Below are 27,128 nucleotides of genomic sequence, written 5' to 3'. Positions count from 1 at the left end.
TAGTGGCACATAGTTGTTTGCAAGTGTCTGTAGTACATATAGTCCTGTTTTCAAGGTAAGCATTATTGGATTAAGTCAATGATCTTGGGCACACAACATGAGTAACTGTTCCCTACACACCAGTCTAAGTGATTCCTTGTGCAGTCTGAATGGCAGCCATATCTAAGATCTTACATTTTCTGAATTTATCAGATGCTTAGAACAAAATACCCACTTTTGGACATAAACTCCATTGGCCCCAGTCAGACATAACACAGTCACCTGGACAGTAAATGGAACACTGATGGACTCCAATAGGCTTTTCACTGTAATCACACAGCGCCTCTTCCACAATCTGTCCAGGCCCATCAACTGTGTTACGCACACATCTAGGGAGATAAAAGAAATTTGTATTAATATCAAAAATAGCTGAAGCATTCTAACTAGTGGAGAATGTGAGATCAATTTCTTTGTCTCTATACAGTTAGCTATATTATCTTTCTAATATGGCAAACCTTCATTGCACATTATTTTAAGGATGAATAGCACACAGAGAAATTTTACTTTTAAGGAATAGCTTTCACGGATTTTCAAAAATGAATAAGGAGTAGAGGAATTCATAATTTTAGCTAACTCTAACCTGACCTCAGCTCCAATATCTCTACCACTTTGAATCTCGATTTTTTTTTCAATCCCGACCACCTGCACTTGTCTAGCTTTCAATCTGTCTCCAATACCTCCCTTCTACAATTTATCCTCCTTCTAAACTGTACTCCTTGATTACAGGCTAGTGCCATATGGATAACGACCCAAAAGCTGCCCTCTTAATTTGGGTGGCCAACAAAAATATGACAATCAGGTCCTGTCAAACCTTAGTTGTATTCAATATAGGATCACTTTTTTCTTGGTTTCACGACCACTCCACAAACTTACCCTCTCCCATATCTCTGATAAGATCTTAAAAAGGATGAAATGAGCCAAACTCCTGAATATTGAAGTATACTTGGAACTTCTTATATTGAACTTCCTTTTACTCACCTCACTTTTCTTGTCTGTACACCTTCTCCACAGCTGTGTATTGACTCGCTGTGTATTGACTCACTGTTATTGATTCTGCAAACTGACCATGGTTCAGTTTCCCAGCTATGTTTACTACAATCTCCATAACAGGGAATTCTGTCGTACACCTGAGAATATAAACATATCAGAATATGAGAAATAGGAGCCAGCATAAGCTACTTAGCAGTTCTGCCATTCGATAAGATCATGTCTGATCTTTTACATTTTTTTAGACTTTTACAAAACTTGATTTTTACAATATCCACCGATCTGTCAGATTTGAAGGAATCAACAGGAATTCAATTATCATTATCTGGAAAAGTCTACAAGTATAAATGAAGATTATTTTGCATAATTCAGAAATTTAATTTTCCACTACTTTTGTGCCACAGATAACTAACAAATATTAAGCACCAGTTTTCTCTTTGTGCTCTACAATATCAGTGGTAATTTATAAAATCTCTTAATATATTTGTTCACAGGGTAACAATTTTCACTATTGTTACTCATAACTATTGTATAATTTAATTATAATGACATAAATTTATAAATGGTGAGTTAATACAGGTGTGATTAATATACTTATTAAAAAATCAGGTTTTAATCCTGGGATTAAAGAGAGAAATGAAAAGTGAGAGGTTATTTGTGCATTTTGCTTATCACTAATGATGATCAAAATACTGCAGTTGCTTCCTACTTATTCAGTTTGAAATAGTCAACTTTCTTCTTATTCATTTCCATTCATTCTCATAAAAGCACGAATAATTGACAGAAAGAGCAGACTGTGTTATTAGCAATGTATTGCTTTTAATGTATTCCTTTGAAATTTCTCGAAGTTTTCTGCATGTGGTATATTTGGGAAAAATAGTCATTGTCACATAAGAAAAGCCAACATCCCTTTTACACCAAGGAAAATACCAGAGGAAGCATTAAGATGTAAAGATCGATTTTATGGTTGTGTTATGGAAAAAGTATTGCACAGGGAGGATATTTCATACTCTCTCTTGAAACAGCATCATGTGTTCTGTAAAACAAATCAAGTAGAACAGATGGAAATGGTCAATGTTTAAGCTCCCAGCCAGAGATAGCACATCTGAATCTAAGGCACTCCCTTAATGCTAAGTTTTCTGCCTAATTTGAGCTCAACAGCTGGCATTCAATGAGTCAATTTGTCACTAGAAGACAATACATATTTAATTTATTACAGGATGAGTTATCTGACTTTCTCCTTTGAATTCTCTTACTAAAAGTAAAACAGTAACAGAGTGCTTGCCTGGTGGTGTGTTGCACTGGATTTTTGATGGAGGATCATAGACCTGATCAGTTATCTAACTGATCTCCTATGTGTTCCTAGAATTTCTCTTTCAGATTTCCAGCTGTGCAGGGTGTTTCACTATTGTATCTCTCATTCCCTTATATCATTTGCCCTAAATAAAGTGTATGCACAAGTCTTTGAACATCAGCTATTGAGAAACATTTTCTCCATTTATCCTAACCTAGTATTGAAGTAAAAATGTAAAAACAAGAATTAATTGAAGAGGCGTCTTGTTTAATCTCCTTTCTCAAAATGTACAGAAAGTACTTCAAGTTGGTTGATACTCTTCAGCAAAGCTACAGGTATTTCCTTCATCTGTCAAGGTGAACAGTTGATAAAAATCATTAATCGACAGTGGTGATAAATATATTTTAAAATTATAAGTCTTGACTGCAACTGATAAGATCATAAGATATAAGAGCAGAATTAGGCTATTTGGCCCATCGGGTCTGTTCCGCCATTTCATCATGGTGTCACAATAAGGTCATGTCATATTTATTGTAAGCTGAGCGAGAGAACAGGGCGAAACTTGAAGACATATACCAAAACATACGCAGTAATCACATTTTAGTTATGCTAACATTGAAACCCCTTATAAGCAGAGTGAATGTAACTAACTTGAAAGTGCTGAGAAGTTCATTAACCATTTATTATACAATGAAAAACAAAGGCTATCATACTATAGGTTTCAACAATGACTATCAAGGGAGCACTAAACTGTATGCTGATATAAATACAAATTATGTATGATAGCTATATAGAATGCACCAGATGACATTTCCATCCATTATTTCACTAAGCAGGTTAATTTATTTGCATAAAAACAAATTGAGAGGTTTACTTCCTGTGAAGATTACATGGACATACTCTCACAGGTACCGTTATCTGTATTCTAGATTAATATTGTCGGAATTAACCTCAGCATCTAACAAGATAATTGAATTTGTTAGGAGAATAAGAGGGCTCACTTTATTGTAACAGGATATCATTTGGTTTTGTGCTAACATCTGAGGTTGAAGATACATGGCAAAAAGAAAAATGACTGCAATGGAATTTTCTCAAATCAAGGCCCCTTATTCTTTTTGTTTTCTTACAGCATCAGAATTGTCTATCTGGAGCCATGATTGGTAACATACAAGACTGATGCTCACTGCCATACTCACAGCTTGTCTGGTAAGCTAACAGCTACGATGGGTAATTGGTTGTCATGGTGATGGTTGTTGAAACTCCAATCAGGAAATTCCAAGTGCACCCTTTTGCCAAATGTTTAAATAAAGGTAATAAGACAAAGTCATATCAGCAATTAATTTTTAGGAAGATGAAGTGATTTACTTAGTTATGATATTTCAATGAATAATTTAGCGAAATACATGCATCTATTTTATTAATAACGAATCTAGGCTAACTGCATTATCAAAAAAAATTGAATTAAGATGCTGCATATTTTTAAAAATAATTTCATTCTAAAACCAGAAGAATATGCCATCTAGAAGGATGGGCGGCACAGTTGTGTACCGATTAGTACAATTGCTTTACAGTGCCAGAAATCACCCATCAAGGTTTGGTTCTCACATTTTCTGTAAGGAGTTTGAAATTCAACTTGTGACCACTTTGGCTTTCTCCAAGTGCTCCAGTTTCCTCTCGCATTCCAAAGACATACAGGCAGGGATAGGGCTAGTAAGTTGTGGGCATGCTATATTCATACTGGAAGCTTGGTGACACTTGCGGGCTGCCCCTAGTAAAACCCTCAGGCAGTGCTGGCCATTGACACAAAACAACGCATTTCACTGCTTGTCTCAATGTTCTGATGTACAGTGCATGTGACTAAGAAAGCTAATAGTAAAAACAGATCCTAAGGATTGAAGTCAATCATAAAGTGGTCACTGCTGGAATCCTAGAAACGCATCATGTTCTGACATTGTAGGAAACAGATTTCATGTATACCTAATGAAGTGTCTCAGCCCAAAACGTCTACTGTACTCTTTTCCATTGTTGCTACCTGGCCTGCTGAGTTCCTCCAGCATTTTGTGTGTGTTGTTTGGATTTCCAGCAACTTCAGATTTTCCCTTGTCATTGGTATAAATATCACAAAGCAAGTAGCTCCAGAAGTATATATTAAATTGCTGGGCCAGCAATCAGAGATTTAGATTATTAAACTAGAAATATCTCTTCCAATCCTACCTATATCTTGAAAATTAAAAGTTGTCTTGGAAATTGCTCCATTCAGCTACTGAGTTGCAGTAAAAATGTTTCTTGTTCACTGAAGTTCTTCAGAGATAGAAATGCCATTGTATCCAATCTTGGCAATCTCTCTTGGTTTAGGAACGATAAGGTATGTGAACAATAAGTGCTGGGGTTTTCCAGCAATGCATAATGTCCATGAATGAATGGAAGAAGGGTTCTGTTAAGTAGATCAACACTTAAGTGAGTGTCTATTTAATAACTTAGTGTTAAAGTACAGAAATATTTTGAAAATGAGTATTGATAATAAAAACTTATTTGAGTTATATAGATGTTGTTTTGACATTTCTATACATTTTGCTTTTGTAGGCAGAAGGGGTTAATATAATTCGTTCTAGAGGCAGAGAAATGACAATTAACTTCAATCATTTTGGACATGGTACGAAGTTTGGTATGCCTGGAATCAACAGTTCTACTAACAGGAAGAATGAAAGCTGGTGGGGGTGTTTACTCGCAATATCTATCATCCAGCAGCTAATCATCAATGTAGTACTACTAGACGTACTTTAAAATTACACATAAAAGCTACAAATGGCTACTATCAAATTTGCTGTCACAACAGTGGTAATTGATGGAATGTATTACTGTTGTTAAGGGACATAATATTGGTTTCATACATTGACTATGCATTTTACATACCTGTAACAAAATGTTTAAATGTATTATTTCACATCTCACAATATTGATTTGATTAAAACTATGGGCATCATAAAGTTTAGAAATTCTAAAATGATTTCTTTTTTTTATAGATTCAATATTTTATATTTCTGGGGTTTGCTCTACTGGTGGGTCAAAGATGGCATCTATTGACTCAGTGAAATTATAATTATTTAACCAAACAACCACAGCAATTCAATGCAAAACTCACAGAGAGTGAGAAAATGACTCCTGTCTCTTCAAAGTCTCTGTTGGTGATGTTAATTTAAAGCCAATAACAGTCCAGGAGCCTGGAGCATTCTAATATGCTCAATGCTCTGTCCAGACCATAACTAAAAGCAGCTGTGTGAATGTCATATATTTCATTGTCCACGGAATGATCTTTCTTTTTGCTAAGACTTTATATGAAGAAACTGGAAATGAATGTTTATTTCCAAGAGCAATCTAATCTGAGGTTTGAATGGCACCACATGCGAAAGTCCAATCCATAGTATTTTACCAACATTGAGATGGAGATTTCAAATGACATTACTGAAGACACACATACAGCCCCAAATTCAAACTCAAAACTCAAAAGATTCAAATCTCAGTGAATGCAACATGTCAACATTTCCATGAATACTGTATATGAAACTTGATTTCAGAGCAACTAATTACATTCAAATAATTTAAACCTGAAATTAGAATTCTTTCAATATGTAGTCCACTACATGAATGAATATATTAGAAAAGTCACAACTATGTAACTGCAGAAAGCAGCATCTCATTATGCAGTACTTAATGCCTTCACTATGTATATGGCTCTTGTACTATGTGCAACTTCAATTGTGTGAACTTCATCGGCTAGATATATAGTCTATTGCCTGTAAAAGGAGAAAACACTAGCCATTTCAGAGCAGTGAGATACATACATAACTATGACCATTACTTAAAAATCAAATGAAGAAGCAGTACTTTGAACTTCTTAATTATTTATCAAATTACTGGCTACTTATTGTGAATGGTGATTCGTAGTGCTTTGTCACCATGAAATACCAACAAATTAAACCTGGAATTTATTAACTATATAACTTGATCAAAGTTCAAAATAAATCTATTATCAAAGTACATATTTGTCACCATATACTACACTGAGATTCATTTTTTACAGGTATTCAGAATAGGTAAAAACACTGTAGAATCAATGAAAAAAGCAACACATGACAAAGACAGACAAACAAACAATGTGCAAAATATAAATGTGATATATACAGATACAATCTGCATTTGTATTCATAGAACTTTATTATTCAACTACTTAAGTGGCTAAATTCACTGATGAGAATCATGCATATTGGTCTCCTCAGTAGAGGTAAATATGAATATAAATAATTAAAATTGGGGATGAGAAATAAAATGGAAATTATGCTTTATGTCCTATTTGTAGAAAAGCATATTGTTTTATCTTTTCAGGTTCCAGTGGTATAATTAATTTTACGGAAAAATGTATTATTCAAGTAACATCATTGACTATTTCACCATAATCACCACTCCAGAACATCGAGAAACCCAAAAGCAGACGCATGTCACTGGGCCTACAGCCAACATTTACTTCAGAGTATTTTAATGAAGAGCTTAACTTAACAGCTACCCTAAGAAGGAAAATAAATTAGTGCCTTTAATCTTACTGACTGAAGGAGCAGCTTGTGTTTGGGTATTTTGAAAAATGAGAGCCTGGAAATGTGCACATGCACCCTACTGTCAGAATGAGGGGTCATATCTATCAGTTTGTCCCGTTACATTTGGAGTTTGAGGAGATTTGATAAGACACCAAAGACTCTTGCAAATTTCTACTGGTGGAGAGCATTCTGACTAGTCGCATCATAGCCTGGTATTGCGCATCCAGTGCATAGGATTGCAAGAGGCTGCAGAGGACTGTAGACACAGCCTGTTCCATCATGGCACAACCCTCCCCAGTACCAAGGACATCTTCAAGAGGTGGTGCCTCAAGAAGGTGGCATTTTTCATTCAAGACCTTCACTGTCCTGGATATGCCCTCTTTATGGTCCTGTCATTGGAGAAGAGGTACAGAAGCCTGAAGACTCACACTCACTGCTTTACAAACAGCTTCTTCCTCTTCACCATCATTTTTCTGAACAGCCCATGAACACAAGTTCATTTTTCATATTTTTTCTTTATTTATTTACTCTTGCATCTTATAACAATTGTTGTGCATTACACTGTACTGCTGCTGAAAACAACAAATTTCATGATACATGTCAGTGATGACAAACCTGATTCTGATTGCTGGTCTGGATTAGGACAACCAGGCAATGCTTGATGGAATTGTGAAATTTGAAGTATATTTGATCAATTTATTGGTGCTGTTTCAAGAAACAGCATGTGCAGTGGATAAAGGGGTAAATACACTAACATTACTGGAGGGATTCTTTAAAGATTATTGCAGAATTTTAAAGCTCGTTATGTAGGTGGTTACATACTGGTGTGGATTTAGATCATCTAGCTAGCCAGGAAATAGGCATAAATGAGTGTTTTGCTGGTTGACGTGTTCAATGAGCAGTATACTCATTGTATAAAGCTGGTTTCCAAATTTTTCATATTATTAAATTTACTTAGATGAAGTCACCTAGGAAATGCTTGCTAAATTTGTTGATGACACAAAGGTCAGTGTGTGTTGAGGATGCAACATCCTTATAAGATCATGGAGCAGACTGAAAAAGCTGTGGATTTGTATTTTTGTATCATCAATGGGGATCCTGGGCCAGTCGGTTAAAAGGAAAATGAGAAGTTATCTATTTTACTTACTACATTTTAGTAATTTCATTAAATCTATTGCTTTTATATGTTTTTCTTTTTATATGTATACTTTTTTCAAATAACTAAACTACCACCTGTTTGAAATGTCTTTTGCTGGGACTCCCAGCTGGCAGAACTCCACCTTCACCCTTGCCATCGATCAGATCTGATCAGACTGGGTGTGTGAGGCTACTGGAGTACACCACCTGAGGATGCCCTGCAGCCCTTACTGCTCAACCTGATCACGGGAGGTGAGAGAATGAAGAAGAGAGTCACAATGAGGTCAACCTTTTGTGTTATTTTCACACAGGTGTGGATGTGGGGAGACAATGGGTTGTGACTTGAGGCAACAAACTGAATGAAAATTACGTTTATTATCACTGGGAAGGGAGGAAGGGCAGAAAGGAGGAAGGGAAGAAGGGCAGAAAGGAGGAAGGGAGGAAGGGAGGAAGGGAGGATGGGAAGACGGGAGGAAGGGATGAAGGGAGGAAAGACAAAATACTGAGTGTGGTCTTCAGTCTCCTGACTTCCTCCCTGATAGTAGTAATGAGAAGAGGACATGCTTTAGAAGGTGAAGGTTCTTAATAATGGATGCGTCATTCTTGAAACACCTTTTGAAGGTGTTGTCAATAGTGCTGAGGGCAGTGCCTCTGATGGAGCTGGCTGTGTCTACAGCATTCTGCAGCTTCTTGTGATAATATGCATTGCAGTCTTCATACCAGACTGTGGTGCACCAAGTTAGAATGCTCTCCACAATATACAGTATCTGTAAAAATAGATGGAGTCTTTGCTTACATACCAAATCCCCTCAAACTCCTAATGATTTTCAAAGTTTTAAGTAAATTCATTATCAATGTACATATATGTCACCATATACAATGCTGAGCAACACGTTTGAAATGCTGGACGAACTCAGCAAGCCAAGCAGCATCTAGGGAAAAGAGTATAGTTAACATTTTGGGTCGAGACCCTTCATTTGGACTACTACAACCCTGAGATTCATTTCTTGCAGATATACTCAAAAAATCCATAATAGAATAATAAATTCAACGAAAGACCACAAAACTTGGGCACTCAACCAGTTTGGAAAATATTGAAGTTTGAGTGATAATACCTGTTCCTGAACCTACTCACAAAATACTCTGCAGATGCTGGGGTCAAAGCAACATGCACAACATGCTAGAGTTCCTGAACCTACTGGTGTGAGTCCTGAGGCTCCTGTACTTTCTTCCTGATGACAGCAGCAAGAACAGAGCATGAACTGGGTGGTAGGGTGCTGCTTTTCCACAACAACACTTCATGTAGATGTACCCAATGGTGAGGAGGGTTTTACCCGTGGTGGACTGGGCCATATCCGCTACCTTTATAGGAATCCTTATTCAAGAGCATTGTTGTTTCCATACCAGGCTGTGATGCAGCCAGTCAATATACTGCACCACACATCTATAGAAGTTTGTCCAAATTTTAGATGTCATGCCAAATCTATGTAGACTCCTAAGGGAGAGTAGCCACTGTGGTGCTTTCTTCATAGCTGAAATGTGCTGGGCCCAGGACAGGTCCTCTGAAATAGCAACACTGAGGAATTTAAAGTTGTTGGCCCCCTCCACCTCGGATCCTCTAATGAGGACTGGCTCGTGGACCTCTGGCGTCCTTCTGTTGAAGTCAATAATCTGCCCCTTGGTCCTGTTGCATTGAGTAAGAGGTTTTTGTTGTAGCACCACTCAGTCAGATTTTCAATCTCTGCCCTATATGCTGATTTGTCACCTTTTTTGATTCAGCCTGTGACAGCGGTGTCATCAGCAAACTTGAATATGGCATTGGAGCTGCACTCAGTCACACAGTCATAGGTGTAAAGCGAGCAGAGCCGGGGGGGTGGAGGGTGTCTAAGCACACAGACTCGTAGTGCGCCTGTGCTGATGGAGATCGTGAAGGACATTTTGCTACCAATTTAAACTAAATGGGGTCTACAAGTGAGGAAATGGAGGATCCAATGACTCAAGGAGGCATTGAGGCCAACCTCTTGAATCTTATGGACTAGTTTTAGGAAGATGATGAGATTAAATGCTGAGCTGTGGTCAATAAAGTACACCCTGATGTATGCACCTTTGATGCCCGGATGAGTTCCAGGGCTGAGTGAAGAGCCAATGAGATGGTATCTGCCATAAAATGTTGGATCCAAGATAGGTCCTCTTTGATGTTGAAGTCCAGGACCTTAGGTGTGTTGCTCTGGATTTCCAGCATCTAAAGGATCTCTTGGGTTTATCATTAGCAGAATTGACAATTTTATCTTCCAAAAGAGATGGAGATATACAATGTGCACATAGAAATTAGAATTCCTTCACACTGGTTATTAAAGTAGTCTTAGTAGTAGTCATACTTCATTGATCCCAGGGGAAATTGGTTTTCATTACAGTTGCACCATAAATAATAAATGGTAATAAAACCATAAATAGTTAAATAGTAATATGTAAATTATGCCAGTAAATTATTAAATAAGTCCAGGACCAGCCTATTGGCTCAGGGTGTCTGACCCTCCAAGGGAGGAGTTGTAAAGTTTGATGGCCACAGGCAGGAATGGCTTCCTATGACGCTCTGTGCTGCATCTCGGTGGAATGAGTCTCTGGCTGAATGTACTCCTGTGCCCAACCAGTACATTAAGTAGTGGATGTGAGACATTGTCCAAGATGGCATGCAACTTAGACAGCATCCACTTTTTAGACACCACCGTCAGAGAGTCCAGTTCCATCCCCACAACATCACTGGCCTTACAAATGAGTTTGTTGATTCTGTTGGTGTCTGCTACCCTCAGCCTGCTGCCCCAGCACACAACAGCATTCTTATTGGTAATGTCACTAAAGCACAGTCGTAATTGCAGCAAAGCAATGGACATATAGCCGATTCCGGTTAACTGGGGCAGCCGTTTATTTGGGATAACTCTTAAGGAAGAAAAACTAATCGGGAAACTAGCTGGAATTCGTGTCTGATATGAGAAGGGAGCCGAAAAAGTCTTATGAATTATCTGACGTCGTGGCTGCCAAGCAGAACCAAGGAAATAAGAGGAGGTATGATCAAAAGGCTAGGTTCTCCCAACTCCTGCCGGGAGACTGAGTCCTCATAAGGAATTTGGGGCTACCTGGGAAGCATAAGTTGGCTGACTGCTGGGTAGCTACGCCCTATGTGGTGAAGAGGCACTTGCCAAACCTCACACATCAAAGTTGCTGGTGAACGCAGCAGGCCAGGCAGCATCTCTAGGAAGAGGTACAGTCAATGTTTCAGGTCGAGACCCTTCGTCAGGACTAACTAAAGGAAGAGTTAGTAAGAGATTTGAAAATGGGAGGGGGAGGAGGAGATCCAAAATGATAGGAGAAGACAGGAGGGGGAGGGATGGAGCCAAGAGCTGGACAGGTGATTGGCAAAGGGGATATGAGAGGATCATGGGACAGGAGGTCCGGGGAGAAAGACTGGGGGGGGGGAACCAGAGGATGGGCAAGAGGTATAGTCAGAGGGACAGAGGGAGAAAAAGGAGAGAGAGAGAAAGAATGTGTGTATAAAAATAAATAACAGATGGAGTACGAGGGGGAGGTGGGGCATTAGCGGAAGTTTGAGGAGTCGATGTTCATGCCATCAGGTTGGAGGCTACCCAGACGGAATATAAGGTGTTGTTCCTCCAACCTGAGTGTGGCTTCATCTTTACAGTAGAGGAGGCCGTGGATAGACATGTCAGAATGGGAATGGGATGTGGAATTAAAATGTGTGCCCACTGGGAGATCCTGCTTTCTCTGGCGGACAGAGCATAGGTGTTCAGCAAAGCGGTCTCCCAGTCTGCGTTAGGTCTCGCCAATATATAGAAGGCCACATCGGGAGCACCGGACGCAGTATATCACCCCAGTCGACTCACAGGTGAAGTGTCACCTCACCTGGAAGGACTATCTGGGGCCCTGAATGGTGGTAAGGGAGGAAGTGTAAGGGCATGTGTAGCACTTGTTCCGCTTACAAGGATAAGTGACAGGAGGGAGATCAGTGGGGAGGGATGGGGGGACGAATGGACAAGGGAGTCACGTAGGGAGCGATCCCTGTGGAAAGCGGGGGGGGGGAGGGAAAGATGTGCTTATTGGTGGGATCCCATTGGAGGTGGGGGAAGTTACGGAGAATAATATGTTGGACCCGGAGGCTGGTGGGGTGGTAGGTGAGGACCAGGGGAACCCTATTCCTAATGGGGTGGCGGGAGGAAAATCTACCAGTTTTCCAGGTGAAACCAGAGGATGGGAATGGGCCTGTGAAGATTTTCCATTGGAACCAACTTCTGCCTCTGGGACAAGAGATTCAGGTTGACCCAGAGCCCGACCTGGAGCCTACACTGAGTAAGAGGACCCTGCAGAGAGGTGGGGTGAATGCAGGGCCAACAGCAGGAGAGCTTAAGCTGGCTCCCACCCCTGAGAGGGCTACTGATTTGGAGAATGAGGACCTGGATGTGTGGAATATGCTGACTTTCACTAACTCCCCATTGACTGAGTCTCTCAGCCCTTCTCCCGCTGAGTCAGGTGAAGTGGGGGCGGGAGCTATCTGTGGGTAGCCTGGGTTACAGCAGGACCCTGCAAGGGATGAAGCAGGGCTTGGCCACGGGACCGAGGGGTCTGAGTTGCAGGTGGGCACAAGTGATAAGCTGAGGGAAGCCTCACCAGGTAGATCAGAAGTATCCCCAGTAGTGTCGGAACCTGAAAAGTAAGGTGAGAGGAAACAGACGTCTCCGAAAATTAGGAAACCACCGGATCGGCTGGTCTATGTACTACCAGGGGAACAGAGCGTGACCCTACCACCTTGCGGCACTATGTCGCTACCTTTTACACCTGAGTTGGACTTTGTGTTTTGCAGGAAGGGTTGGCAAATTATCTCAAAGTCATGAGGACATGACTAAATTAACGATCTGAAAAAGGTTTCCCTGCTAATGTAATGGTTTCTCTGCAGCGCAGTGTTTGGGTCATGACGAAAGATAATTGGGACTTTGGACAGTGTGCTGGCCAATGAGGCGGGATGCTTTTCTTTCTTGTATGACCGGGAGAAAGTTTTTTTCTGTTCAGCGGAAGATGGAAAGAAGAACGGGGAAGTCGTAGACTGCAGGACAGAGTGGTCTTGGAATAGGGTTGGGAGTTGACGCCCCGGGGGATATCATAGAAACATAGAAAACCTACCGCACAATAAAGGCCCTTCGGCCCACAATGCTCTGCTGAACATGTATTTACTTTAGAAATTACCTAGGGGTAACTGTAGCCCTCTATTTTTCCAAGCTCTATGTACCTATGCAGGAGTCTCTTAAAAGATCCTATTGTTTCTGCCTCCACCACCATCACCAGCAGCTGATTCCATGCCCTCACCACTCTCTGCGTAAAGAACTTACCCCTGTTATCTCCTCTGTACCTACTTCCAAGCATTTTAAAACTGTGCCCTCTCATGCTAGCCAATTCAGCCCTGGGAAAAAACTTCTGACTATCCACATCATCAATGCCTCTCATCATCTTATACACCTCTATCAGGTCACCTCTCATCTTCCGTTGCTCCAAGGAGAAAAGGACGTTCACTCAACCCATTCTCATAAGGCATGCTCCTCATTCCAGGCAACATCCTTGCAAATCTCCTCTGCACCCTTTCTATAGTTTTCACATCCTTCCTGTAGTGAGGTAAACAGAACTGAGCACAGTACTCCAAGTGGGGTCTGACCAGGGTCCTATATAGCTGCAACATTACCTCTCAGCTCTTGAACTCAATCCCACAGTTGATGAAGGCCAAAACGCCTTCTTAACCACATAGTCAACCTGCACAGCAGCTTTGAGTGTCCTATGGACATGGAACCCAAGATCCCTCTGATCCTCCACACTGCCAAGACCCTTACCATTATACCATATTCTGCCCTCATATTTGACCTACCAAAATGAACCACCTCACACTTATCTGGGTTGAACTCCATCTGCCACTTCTCAACCCATTGCTGTATACTATCGATGTCCTGCTGCAACCTCTGACAACCCTCCACACTATCCACAGCACTCCCAACCTTTGTGTCATCAGCAAATTTACTAACCCATCCCTCCACTTCCTCATCCAGGTCATTTATAAAAATCACAAAGAGAAGGGGTCCCAGAGCAGATCCCTGTGGCACACCACTGGTCACCGACCTCCATGTAGAATATGACCCGTCTACAACCACTCTTTGCCTTCTGTGAGCAAGGCAATTCTGGTTCCACAAAGCAGGGTCCCCTTGGATCCCATGCCTCCTTACTTTCTCAATAAGCCTGGCATGGGGTTTCTTATCAAATGCCTTGCTGAAATCCATATACACTACATCTACTGCCCTAATATCAATGTTTTTAGTCACATCCTCAAAAAACTCAATCAGGCTCGTAAGGCATGACTTGCCTTTGACAAGCCATGCTGACTATTCCTAATTAAATCCTGCCTCTCAGGATCTTCTACATCAACTTACCAACCACTGAAGTAAGACTCACTGGTTTATCATTTCCTAGGCTATCTCTACTCCCTTTCTTGAACAAGGGAACAACATCTGCGACCCTCCAATCCTCTGGAACCTCTCCTGTCCCCATTGATGATACAAAGATCATTGCCCGAGGCTCAGCAATCTTCTCCCTCACCTCCCACAGCAGCCTGGGGAATATCTAGTCTAGTCCTGGTGACTTATCCAACTTGATGCTTTCCAAAAGCTCAAGCACATCCTCTTTCTTAATGTCTATATGCTGAAACTTTTCAGTCTGCTGTAAGTAATCTCTACAATCGCTAAGGTCCTTTTCATTAGTGAATACTGAAGCAAAGTATTCATTAAGTACCTCCACTATCTCCTCCAGTTCCATACACACTTTTCCACTGTCACACTTGATTGGTCCTATTCTCTCACGTCTTATCCTCTTGGTCTTCACATACTTGTAGAATGCCTTGGGGTTCTCCTTAATCCTGCTCGCCAAGGCCTTCTGATGGCCCCTTCTGGCCCTCCTAATTTCATTCTTAAGCTCCTTCCTGCTAGCCTTATAAAGTTTTCTTGATCTCTATCATTACCTAGTTTTTTGAACCTTTTGTAAGTGTTTCTTTTCTTCTTGACTAGATTTTCAACAGCATTTGTGCACCATGGTTCCTGTACCCTACCACCCTTTCCCTGTCTCATTGAAACGTAACTATGCAGAACACCACGCAAATATCTCCTGAACATTTGCCACATTTCTGTCATACATTTCCCTGAGAACATTCTGTTCCCAATTTATGCTTCCAAGTTCCTGCCTGATAGCTTCATATTTCCCCTTACTCCAGTTAAATGATTCCCTAAATTGTCTGTTCCTATCCCTCTCTGATACTATGGTAAAGGATATAGAATTGGGATCGCTATCTCCAAAATACTCTCCCACTGAGAGACCTGACACCTGACCAGGTTCATTTCCCAATACTAGATCAAGTACAGCCTCTCCTCTTGTAGGCTTATCTACATATTGTTTCAGGAAACCTTCCTGAACACACCTAACAAGCTCCACCCCATCTAAACCCTTTGCTCTAGATGATGTCAATCAATATTTGGGAAATTAAAATCTCCCACCACGACAATCTTGTTATTATTGCATCTTTCTAGATTATCTGCTCCTCGATGTCCCTGTTACTATTGGATGGTCTATAAATTCCTAACTTCACCCACAGAGACTCAGTAGATAATCCTTCCATGTCTTCCTTCTTTCTGTAGCCATGACACTGTCTCTGATTAGCAGTGCATCGCCCCCACATCTTCTGACTCCGTCCCTGTCCTTTCTGAAACATCTAAACACAATATGGGATTAAACAATTGAGCTTCATAATTCTTAATTTGACTACATGGTTAGTAAACAAACAAAAAAAAGAAAAGGGCCCATTCTCATGAAACAGTTTAGTATGCAATGTTGGAGCTCACAGTTTAGACTGGTTTCCCTTCGGCCTTCTCCGAGCGAAGCCGACCCTCAGACCCTTGCTCCAAGTCAACTCCATCCGGCGGTCTACCAACTCTCTCCATTCGCGTCTTCCCTCCTCATCTCTCCCCATTAAAACACCATGAAATTCCTGCTCCCAGACCCACAAGAAAGTACAACATCCCTCTCCTTGGATAGTCCCACATTGCAAAGCCTCATTATCTCTCGTCATAACCCAAACATTGCTGCTTCAGAGAAACCATTACATTAGCAGTGAAATCTTACAGTGTGTTCCACATCTAAAAGTGCCGTTGACTTGTTGAGCAATTTCAGAATGTTTTGGTTTTTGCTTTTTGCAGATATCCAGTATTTGCAGATCATATATCCTGTGAAAATTCTGACAGTCTTAACTCTATTAAATCTTTAAAATCTTCAAATCAGTGAGCCACAATGAGGCAAAAGCAAGTGAAGCTGACAAACTGGACATCTTTGTTCTTGCCATGTGGTCATCGGAATAGAGGCTGCCATTTTATGACACTGTTCTTGTAGACACCTTTTTGGAAATTGTTCTGTTTACTAGTTCTTGCTCAGGGATGTCTTATTCAGGGCCACTGAAATGAGGTTCCTGCTAAATTTGAGAATAATTCCAAATAAGAAGCTGTTTATTTGGTTACGTAGAAATAGCAGACTTATAGATTCTGCAGATGTCGAAAGTCTTGAGCAACACACACAAAATACTGAAGGAAATCAGGAGGTCAGGCGGTGTCTTTGGAGGGAAAAAACAGTTAAATATTTGGGCTGAGACTCTTCATCAAGACTGGAAAGGAAGAGGATAGAAGTCAAAATAGGAAGGCCAGAAGGTGGGGTTCTGAACTCTCAGAGGCCATCCTCCCAGAGGTTCCAGAATCAGAAGGTGGGGTTCTGAACTCCCAGAGGCCATCTATTTCAACTCAACTTCCTATTCTCACACCAACATGCCAGTCCACGTCTCCTCTACTGCCACAATGAGGCCAAACACAGGTTGGAGGAGCAACACCCATATTCCATCTGGGTAGTCTCTAACCTGATGACATGAATATCAATTTCTCTAACCACATACCGCTGTCACTCCAACCCCCCACTCTATTTGTTTTTTTATTTTTCTCACATGCTTGTGGCCTTCTCACGCCTTCGCTTCACCTCTTCTACCTGCACGACCTACCCATTGCCTCCTTCTGGTTTCTTACTTCCATCCCTTTAGTCCATGGTCAACTGTCTTCACCCATCAGATTCCTTCTTCTTCTGCCCTTTACCTCTTCCACCCATCACCTCCTAGTTTCTGGATCACTGAATTGTAGGAACTATTTATTTGATGTCCAAAAGAACATTAGCAAACTAAATGGGATTTTATAACAATCCAGATCTATCTTGGTTAGAATGCTAGATTATTGGATTAGTTGAATTTCAATTTATACATCATGGAACCAGGCCTGTTGACCCAACCCATCCATGCCGATTGTGTTGCCTCTTAAGTTAGTCCCATCTGCCTGAGTATGGACCACAGCTCACTAAACCCCTCTTACCCAAGAACTTACGTAGGTGGCTTTTAGATACTGCTAATGTGTCTGTTTCAACCTGTATTTCCAGCAACTCATTCCAAAACCATGCCACCCTTTGCTTGAAGAAGTTGCCCCTGATATCTCTTTATCTTCCCCAGCTGCAGAAATGGGACTTAAACACAAGTATCCCAAATATCTTCAGGTTCCTTGTTTGCTTTTTTCTTTAAAAATACTTTTCATGAATTTGGCTTGCAAAGAACTGTTTTTTTGCAGATTTACTTTGACTTGAAATTTAGTTTGCTTTCATGCTTGTTTGACATTTATGAGATTACTTCTGAGGAACTTTTGCTAAATATATTCCTAACTTTTCAACACCATAATGTTTCTCTATAGCAAGGTTCCAGCCTTTCTATGCCATGGACCATTACCATGAAGCATGGGTCCGTGGACCCAGGTTAGGAACCTCCACTCTAGAGCCTCACCAGTGCCACCAAACATACTAGTACACACTTTATAACTTGTGCCTCGAATTTTAGTTAGTGCATTTTTTAAAGGCATTTATGGAATTTATACAAACTTTGTAAATTGGCTTTTGAAAAATTAGACAATTTGGGCAATTAATAAAGTTAACTAAGTTGGCCAGAAACAGTAATATTCTGCTTTTCGAATTCCTAGAGTCAAAGAGGCAATCCCTACAGAATAAATAGCACTCATCTGCACTTTTGGAGACATCTACGTTATCTGGTCACAACAAGCAAGAAGGGAAAACCGTACAAATTATTAGTTTAAAACTATTCAGTCTTGCATTGCATAAAATTGTTTCATAATTTACTGTGCAGCCATTTACAAATTGATATCATTATTATAGTTGCTGAAGAAGACCTACAATTTCATAGTTACATCGAAAATATGAAGTTCAGCACATCATATTATAACCTAATGAGTTACAAAATGATTTGAGTCTATCTGAATTAATACTGTCTGATATATGCAGGTAGTTTGACATGATAGGACAAGGAGAAATCTTTACTTACCACAGTAGAATCCATTATCACATCAGAAAATATACTAAATTATTTTCCAACATCAGTAACTTGGATGATGTGAAGTTAAAATAATATTTTCATCAGATCACATCCAGAATATGTTATTGTAATTTCGTAAACAAAATATTTAAGTCCTACTATCCCACTTTGTCCACGATAACTCTTTCCAAATCTAAAACTCACTTTACTGTCCTGCTCTCTCTCCATAACACAATGTCTTCTTCTTCTCCTTCTGATACATTCAGTTTTCATTTACAACATGCTCCTGTCCCATCTCTCATTTGTGACTAAACACATCTTACCCCAGTAATGTTCTTCATAAATAAATTGTTTCTATATTCCTTTTTGTAATTGTACTTGCAGTTGTTTAGTACATTGGATTGTTTTGAGTTAATGAAAAACATCATGAATATTCACATTTCGTCATGATTATATTTATGAAATGATGACCAATCATCTGTTTTACTGTAAATGAATGAAATACCACTTGGTCTCAGAAGATAAGACTATTGTGTAAAAACATCTCTTAACATAATAACTTCTTCTCTTGCAAAATTGGTTCCAAGACCTTATGTTTCTCTCCAAAATTATATTTGTCCCATATCTGACATAAAGCTGAAGTATCTTCTTGGTTCACTAGTCTTCTTTAAACTTCATGGTGACATTTCCTGAAAGCTATTTATTTGAACAACTATTTTTTCCCATTTCCATCAGAGATGTTCTTTATTTTAAATTATGTGGATTCTTTGTTCTCACTAACTGTGTTAGCTTGCTGTTTTCCAGTTGCTTGCTGCAGGCAAAGTGTAGGGAACCCATGAATTGTGCCCAGGTGAATACTGTGTGTCAAGCATGCTGCCAAAATGAACACAGCTTGAAACTATGATGATTGAAGTCATCCTTATTTACGTATTGCTACAACTACCACTATTTCTCAAGGCCAGCTCTAGTTATTGTACGTAGAGCTCAGCCATAGCATCTACCTGGGACTTATCTGTCAGAAGGTAACACGACTCCTCATGTTGAACATTCGGACAATGGGCCATGACATTATTGATGTGCTTGATGAAGTGGATGTGAACTATCCTTTCCTGAATATGTCCAAATTTCCTGTGTAGAGATGTTGCAATTGATTGTATCCCTAAAATAGCACAGGAGGAGAATATATTGTGGAGACAGGTTTTTCTTTGTCATTGTAATATTGGATTGATAGACATACAGTATCTGTTGAATATTTTATATATGCATACAACCTTTGATAATCTAATCTTTCCCAAGATCAAGTTAGTTCTCATATATTGCTTAGTAATTCCTCCTTTTATCTTTTATTGCCCTTTCTGCAGTTTACCACTGTTTAATTTTGAACTATCATAAGCAGCTCAGGGATCAAACCTATTCCAGCACTGACATTGTTATTCATTTCACTCAGTTTAGATAGTTTTATGACTATCAGCTGCTTAAGTTAAAATATAAATGGCATTATAATTCATCCCCTATTAGTAATACACAAATCAAATAGCTGTTGTTAGCCTTTACTCAGAAATACAGTTAGGGGTACATTAATTTCAACTATTAAGATCACGGTGAGTTAAATTTCCTCACAAGACCATTCTGTATATGTAAAATATGTTTGAAAATTGGAAATTGACATTTACTTTCACCAGCCTCAAAGAATGCTCATAAATTCTTTCTGCTGTCATGAACGTAGGTACCCATGTGAATATTTACTTGCAATTTCACTGAGAACAATTGATGTTGGGCATGGGTCAATATGACTAGCATTGATAAACAGCACTTTGTACTGATAAAGCTCTATTGACTTCCATTAAGAACAATACAAATTAGAGGATGCCAATGTTTCAAAGTTCAGTATTAGATGTTTCCAAATGTCTAAGTCAAATAACACTTGCTTGAAGACTAGGATGATATTGATCTTAAAAAGTATACTTTCTTCAAGTAGCTACGTCTCCCTTTACCTCATCCCTTTTCCCTCTTTTTAGATGAAGCTGTTATATACAGTAAAAATGTTTCTTTAAATTCAATTGATGTGCAAGATGTGGCCTCATCTACATCCCAAATGCATATATGGTGACAGTTTGGCGGAAGATCTTAATTCAGTCTGGAATAACTTCCAGTTGCCTGTTAGTTTAATTCTCTATGCATCTTCCAAATTGAACTATTTGTTTTTGGTCTCCTAGACTGTTACAAAGAAGCTTAATGTATAGCTTGAAAAATATAATCTTTTCTTATGACTTGGGGCATTACAGCCTTCAGGAATTAACAATGATGACTGATAACCAACCTTTCTGATTTGGTTCAGAACTGATTATTTATAATAAAAGGTCACCAACCTGTGGACTTTAACTTGTCTTTTTCACTCCACAGATGTTGTATGATTGGCAATGTATTTTGTACTTAAACAGTTCCAACATTGTGATTTTGCTTTATTCTGATGTTTTCTTCTTTCTCTATTTTTATTCATTTTCTTCTTCCCTTTCCTCTGATAAATTTTCACAAATATCTCCAAGTGCCACCACCACTTGAGCTAGCCTCACCCTCTTAGTCTCCACCGTATTACACACATTCCCATTGTTTTCCCCTCTTCCCCTCAACAACCTCAAACATGTTTTATTTCTAATTTTTATGAGTTCATACAAAAGACTGTCAATTTAAACTTTTAACTCCTTTTTTCTCCCCCACGGACACTTCTGACCTAATGAGTAATTCTCCCAGCAGTTTCAAGTGGTGGCTTCTTGTTTATTTCTTTCTTGCATTTAGTGTCAGCAGCACTGAAATCATTATAGTTTGTCTTTGGCAGAAAATAAAACATTTTAAAAGTGAAAAAAGTACACTTATGATCAAAGTATGTACACTACATACAACCTTGAGATTTGTCTCTTTACAAGCTGCCACAAAACAAGGAAGGACCAAGTGTCTCCCTAACTGCAATCCAACTGAACCTCAAGCTATATGAAGAACTTAATGGGTGAGGCAGCATCTGTTCAGGGAAAGAAATTGATGATACAAGGTCTTACGCTGAAATAGCAACAATTCCTTCCCCAACCCCCACCCCCACAAATGCTGCTTGGCCTGGCAAGTTCTCCAGTTGTTTGTTCTTTTTTACCTCAAGATTATGTCATCTGTAGGCTCTTGTGTCTCCAAAGTGCACAAGCTTGTTGATGTATGTAGATTGGAGCTTATTAATGTGAGGGGATGCATTTTGGGAGTTCTCCCGCCCACTACTTTCATCTTCAGGACCCAGAGAGGCTGGTGGACTTCTTCGGGAACAATAGGAAGCATTGGGTCTCTGCTGCAGTCAGTCCTGAGTCTTCTGCCGGTCAGTCATTGGGGCTTGTCTGCACCCAGTGGTGGCTCTCCACCTCAGGACCCTGCAAAGATATCCGTATAGCGACCATCCTCCAAGACGGCATGTGTTGGCAACGCACTTTCTCCGCCAGGGACACTGCCTGCAGGAGGACACGCGGCTTCCAGCGGACAGCATCAGCCGCGCCGCTTTGAGGGAACTGCCTTGCTTTTATCGAGAACTGTTGAGGGTATGGAGTCTAGTCTCATCCAGACAAGGTGTTCCTGTGCCGGTGGGGGATGGTGCTCTAGCTGCGAGGGGGACTGGTCCCCATCCTATCACGGTGGGTGTCAAGGGGGCTCAGGGAAGTGGAGGGGATTCTGACTGCACCACTACCTGATGGGCCAGAATAGCTCGTCCGACTCAGGCTTCGGGATACCATGCAGAAGAGGGCCCCACCTAACGTGAGCCATATTGCAGGGGTGCCCACCGTGCCCTTCCATGACACTCCAAAGTGTTTCTTGTATGGGATGTTCCTGCGCACCTTTCACTTTCTTGCCTTCGTCTGGTGACCAGACTCGCCGTGGTGATCTGTGTTACCACCTGGCAGTGGAGGAGGTCCCCAATGGAAATCTCTTTATGCAGGGCTCTTTCCCTTGTACATTAGTGATCTGGGTGGTGGGAGGGAGAGGACGTTGTTGCATAGGGCAGTACTGTGCAACAGATCTTTAAGCAGGTTCATTGACACCCCATCTACCTGTCCATTCTGTGGCCGGGAGGGGTCAGTGTACCACTCTTAAATGTAGTGTGAGCGGCTGCAGCCCTCATCTGAGTGTCTGGAGGGGCGGCTGCTCAGGTTCTGGATGCACTTCAGCTTCGTGCTCCTCATTTATGGGCATTCAGTACAGAAGGGGACGGGTCAGGGGGAGGGCTGGTGGGCTTGCGCCTGTGCTTGGCCAAGATGGCCATTCGCGGGTCTAGCTGATGGAATGTTGAGGCCTCTGCCAGAGCCGGCTTCCTGCCCCTCTTCTGACAATACGTCTGTGCCCAGCTGTCCTTGGAGACAGAACATGCAGTCATAATAAGCACAGTGGGGGATTTCCAGGAGTGGTGGGGTTCCCCAGAGAATTGACCGTTTTATAGACAGTAGTAGTTATATTTTAATTTGAATTTATTCACTGTCTTATAAACACTTAATGTTTTTACTTTATGTATTTGTTCTGTAAATAAACTTTTACAGTTTTGTTAAAAAAAAGATGGACTTTTTGTGCCCCTTGTTGCACTTGTTATGTACCCATAGGGTTTGGACTGTCACTTTAAGGCACAAGACAGAACTGAGACTAACTTTTGGATTTCTGCTGAGAGAGAGAGGGACAGAGTCTGCTTTTCAGCTCATGTTTACACCTTTACTGACTATTGTTGTCAGCTTCTGGGTTGCCATGGAAAGAGAGAGAGAGAGAGAGAGAGAACGAGCAGCTCGTGGGTTGCCATAGTGACCAAGGGCGACGTTATGTGATGGACAGCTGGTGCTCAGCATGCTGAGATAAATACAAGGTCAGTTGGTAGACACACAGATACACATGGTTTCAGGCACCGGATGAGCTTTCTCGTGCCCACAGAAGGATGGGTTTTTGGAGGATCGATCGGGAGAATCGATCAGTGGCTCTCACAGTGTGGAAAAGGTGCGACCGATGGGAAGTTATCAGTGTGTCCAAATCTTGCCTGGGGTTGATAACTTTACCACAGAAGACGGTCTCCTTTTTGTGGTCACATTCAGTGACCTTAAAGGAAGAGAAGAGGGGAAAGGAAGGTTTAAACAGAAGAAACCTAGTGACAAAGAGGTCACTGTTTGAACTCTCTCTCTCTCTAAGTAGCCCGTAAGGGTGAGTTTGAGTTCCATTCAAATACGAAGGTGTGACTGTCATGTAGTTAATCCACAGGAGTGGGTTCTCTGGTGAGGGGAGTACCTTTGTGAATACCACTTATGTGTTACCCTTGTTTGGGTGCGGTAGTTCACTGAAGAAAGGCACCCCTGTGGCAAATCACTGTTGGAGTTATTTCCTATGTTGTGGAACTGGATAAGTGGCTATCACAGTTGTGTGTTTGGGGTAACCTTGTGGAATTTACCAGTGTGTAGACCCTTGCCTGGGTGGTGGTTCCCTGGAAGAGGGTCCCCTTAGTGATAAGCTACTGTTGGTGATAATCCATACATGGATTCTGTTTGAGTATCCTGTGGCCACCCACTTTGGGATGACCCGTAGCTGAATTCAGGTGTGGTACCACTTGTGTTGAAAGGATATTCATTGAAGATCACTGTCGGTGATATTTCGTGTGTGGAGTGGAACAACTTCGGATATAAAACCTACAACTATTGTTATCTTGTATTGCTGTTGTGGAATCTGTGGAATATTGACGTAATTGCTTCCTCTCGACATTTACCCTGGATTACAAATATCTCTCTCTCTCCTCACCTATTCTGTGGATGAACTGAACTTTCATGCTTTACCTTAACAAGATTCTAAGCCTTGTTTCCCCCAAGCTCAATAGTTTGGGAGCTATATTTACACACATATATACACATAACAGTTAACCTGTTTGATATAAAATAGAATTAGTTAACCGCAAAACCAGACTAAAGGTGTTTTCCATTTCTGCTGGTTCTTTAACCCATTACAGGATACATAATACACTGGTGCGGTGAAATGACTCAGAAGATTATAATTCTTCATCATTAAATTGATCAGAATTGTCCATAAGCCTAGGCCTGGAATCCTCCCCTTCCATCTTTCACCACCTCTTCAAAATCCCCACACTGGACCATTTTTAGAATGAAAACATCCTCCAATTTTCTTCTACAGTGGTAGCTTGTTCACTCCATAAGTAAGTCAGCTTTGCTTAAGGGGAAGTTGGGGAAGGTCCTTCGCTCCATGCAATACAATGTTCACCAAATATCAGCCTACCATCCTCCCCTTCATACATTGTGCGAAGCTCAAAAAATGATGTTTATTTCTTTTACTCACGATCTGTTGCCGGGAGATATACTTGTTGGGAGGATGAGGAGTTTATAGATAGTAGCTTCAGGGAGGTAGTTACGCCAAAGGAGCAGCACACAGGTAATTGGGTTACCGTCAGGTGAGGGAAGGGGAAAAGGCAGGCAGAGCAGGGTTCCCCTGTGGCCATTTCAGGATTGCTACCTTTGCCACATGCCTGTGACAGTAAGAATAGGATGCTCTGGCGGATGAACACGTGGCTGAGGAACAGGTGTAGGGGGCTGGGTTTCAGAATTCAGGATCATTGAGACCTCTTTTGGGGCAGGTGGGACCTGTGCAAGAGAGACGGGTTACACCTGAACTACAAGGAGACCAATATCCTTGCAGGGAGAGTAGTTACTGCTTTTGGGGAGGGTTTAAACTACATTTGCAGGGCGATGGGAACCAGAGTGCCAGAGCAGATAGTGGAGCAGGGGTGAAAATAAAGGATGTTAAAAGTTTATGCAAAGTCAAAAATAGAAGGGTTGCGTGTGGTGGTAATAATCTTCTGAGGTGTGTCTATTTCAATGCAAGGAGTATTGTGGGGAAGGCTGACGAGCTGAGGGCATGGATTGACACATAGAATCACGACATTATAGCCATTAGTGAGACGTGGCTACAGGAGGGGCAGGACTGGCAGCTAAATGTTCCAGGGTTCTGCTATTTCAGACTTGATAGAGGCAGAGGAATAAAGGGTGGGGGCATTGCTAGTCAGGGAAAATGTTACAGCAGTGCTCAGGCAGGACAGATTAGAGGGCTTGTCTACCGAGGCTATATGGGTGGAGCTGAGAAACAGGAAAGGTATGACCACATTAATGGGGTTGTATTATAGACCACCCAATAGTCAGCAAGAATTGAAGGAGCAAATCTGCAGAGAAGTAGCAGACAACTGCAGGAAACATAAAGTTGTGATAGTAGGGGATTTTAATTTTCCACATATTGATTGGGATTCCCATACTGTTAAAGGTCTAGATGGATTAGAGTTTGTAAAATGTGTTCAGGAAAGTTTTCAAAATCAATATATAGATATACCAACTAGAGAGGATGCAATATTAGTTCTCCTATTAGGAAACAAGTTCGGACAGGTGACGGAAGTGCGTGTAGGGGAACACATTGATTCCAGTGATCATAACGCCATTAGTTTCAACTTGATCATGGATAAAGATAGATCTGGTCCTCGGGTTGAGGTTCTAAACTGGAAAAAGGCCAAATTTGAAGAAGTGAGAAAGGATCTAAAAAGCATGGATTGGGATAGGTTGTTCTCTGGCAAGGATGTGATTGGTAAGTGGGAGGCCTTCAAAGGAGAAATTTTAAGAGTGCAGGGTTTGTGTGTTCCTGTCAGGATTAAAGGCAAAGTGAATAAGAATAAGGAATCTTGGTTCACAAGGCATATTGGAACTCTGATAAAGAAGAAAAGAGAGATGTATGACATGTATAGGAAACAGGGAGCAAATAAGGTGCTTGAGGAGTATAAAAAGTGCAAAAAAATACTTAAGAAAGAAATCAGGAGGGCTAAAAGAAGACATGAGGTTGCTTTGGCAGTCAAGGTGAAGGATAATCCAAAGAGCTTCTACAGATATATTAAGAGTAAAAGGATAGTAAGGGATAAAATTGGTCCTCTTGAAGACCAGAGCGGTCGGCTATGTATGGAACCAAAAGAAATGGGGGAGATCTTAAATGTTTTTTTTGCGTCTGTATTTACCAAAGAAACTGACATGGAGTCAATGGAAATAAGAAAACAAGTAGTGAGGTCATGGAACCTATACAGATTGAGGAGGAAGAGGTGCTTGCTACCTTGAGGCAAATCAGAGTTGATAAATTCCCAGGACCTGACAGGGTATTCCCTAGGACCTTGAAGGAGACTTGTGTTGAAATTGCATGGGCCCTGGCAGATATATTTAAAATGTCGGTATCTACATGTGAGGTACCGGAGGATTGGAGGATAGCTCATGCTGTTCCGTTGTTTAAAAAAGGCTCTAAAAGTAATCCAGGAAATTATAGGCCAGTAAGTTTGATGTCAGTAGTAGGTAAATTATTGGAAGGAGTACTAAGAGATAGGATCTGCAAGTATTTGGATAGACAGGGACTTATTAGGGAGAGTCAACATGACTTTGTGTGTGGTAGGTCATGTTTAACAAATCTATTAGAGTCTTTTGAGCAGGTTACCAGGAAAGTGGATGAAGGGAATGCAGTGGATGTTGTCTACATGGACTTCAGTAAGGCCCTTGACAAGGTC

At 40.8% G+C, this 27,128-nt stretch overlaps 1 protein-coding gene across 6 annotated transcripts in view; it reads right to left on the bottom strand.

The window, feature by feature from the left end:
* The window catches only part of thsd7ba (thrombospondin, type I, domain containing 7Ba), a 1,047,195-nt gene that overhangs the window by 158,846 nt on the left and 861,221 nt on the right, over positions 1-27,128 (bottom strand). For all 6 annotated transcript variants that reach the window (XM_072258592.1, XM_072258590.1, XM_072258595.1 and 3 more), the window contains 2 exons: positions 1,018-1,166; positions 215-368 (listed from right to left, as the gene is read on the bottom strand). In XM_072258592.1, coding sequence (XP_072114693.1) covers positions 215-368; positions 1,018-1,166 — 303 coding nt within the window. The remainder of the gene's footprint in view (positions 1-214; positions 369-1,017; positions 1,167-27,128) is intronic.

The sequence above is a fragment of the Mobula birostris genome, chromosome 5 (assembly GCF_030028105.1).
Source record: "Mobula birostris isolate sMobBir1 chromosome 5, sMobBir1.hap1, whole genome shotgun sequence".
Taxonomy (NCBI): Eukaryota; Metazoa; Chordata; class Chondrichthyes; order Myliobatiformes; family Myliobatidae; genus Mobula; species Mobula birostris.
Note: the sequence above shows the minus strand (reverse complement) of the source record. Positions and strands in the feature narration are given on the sequence as shown.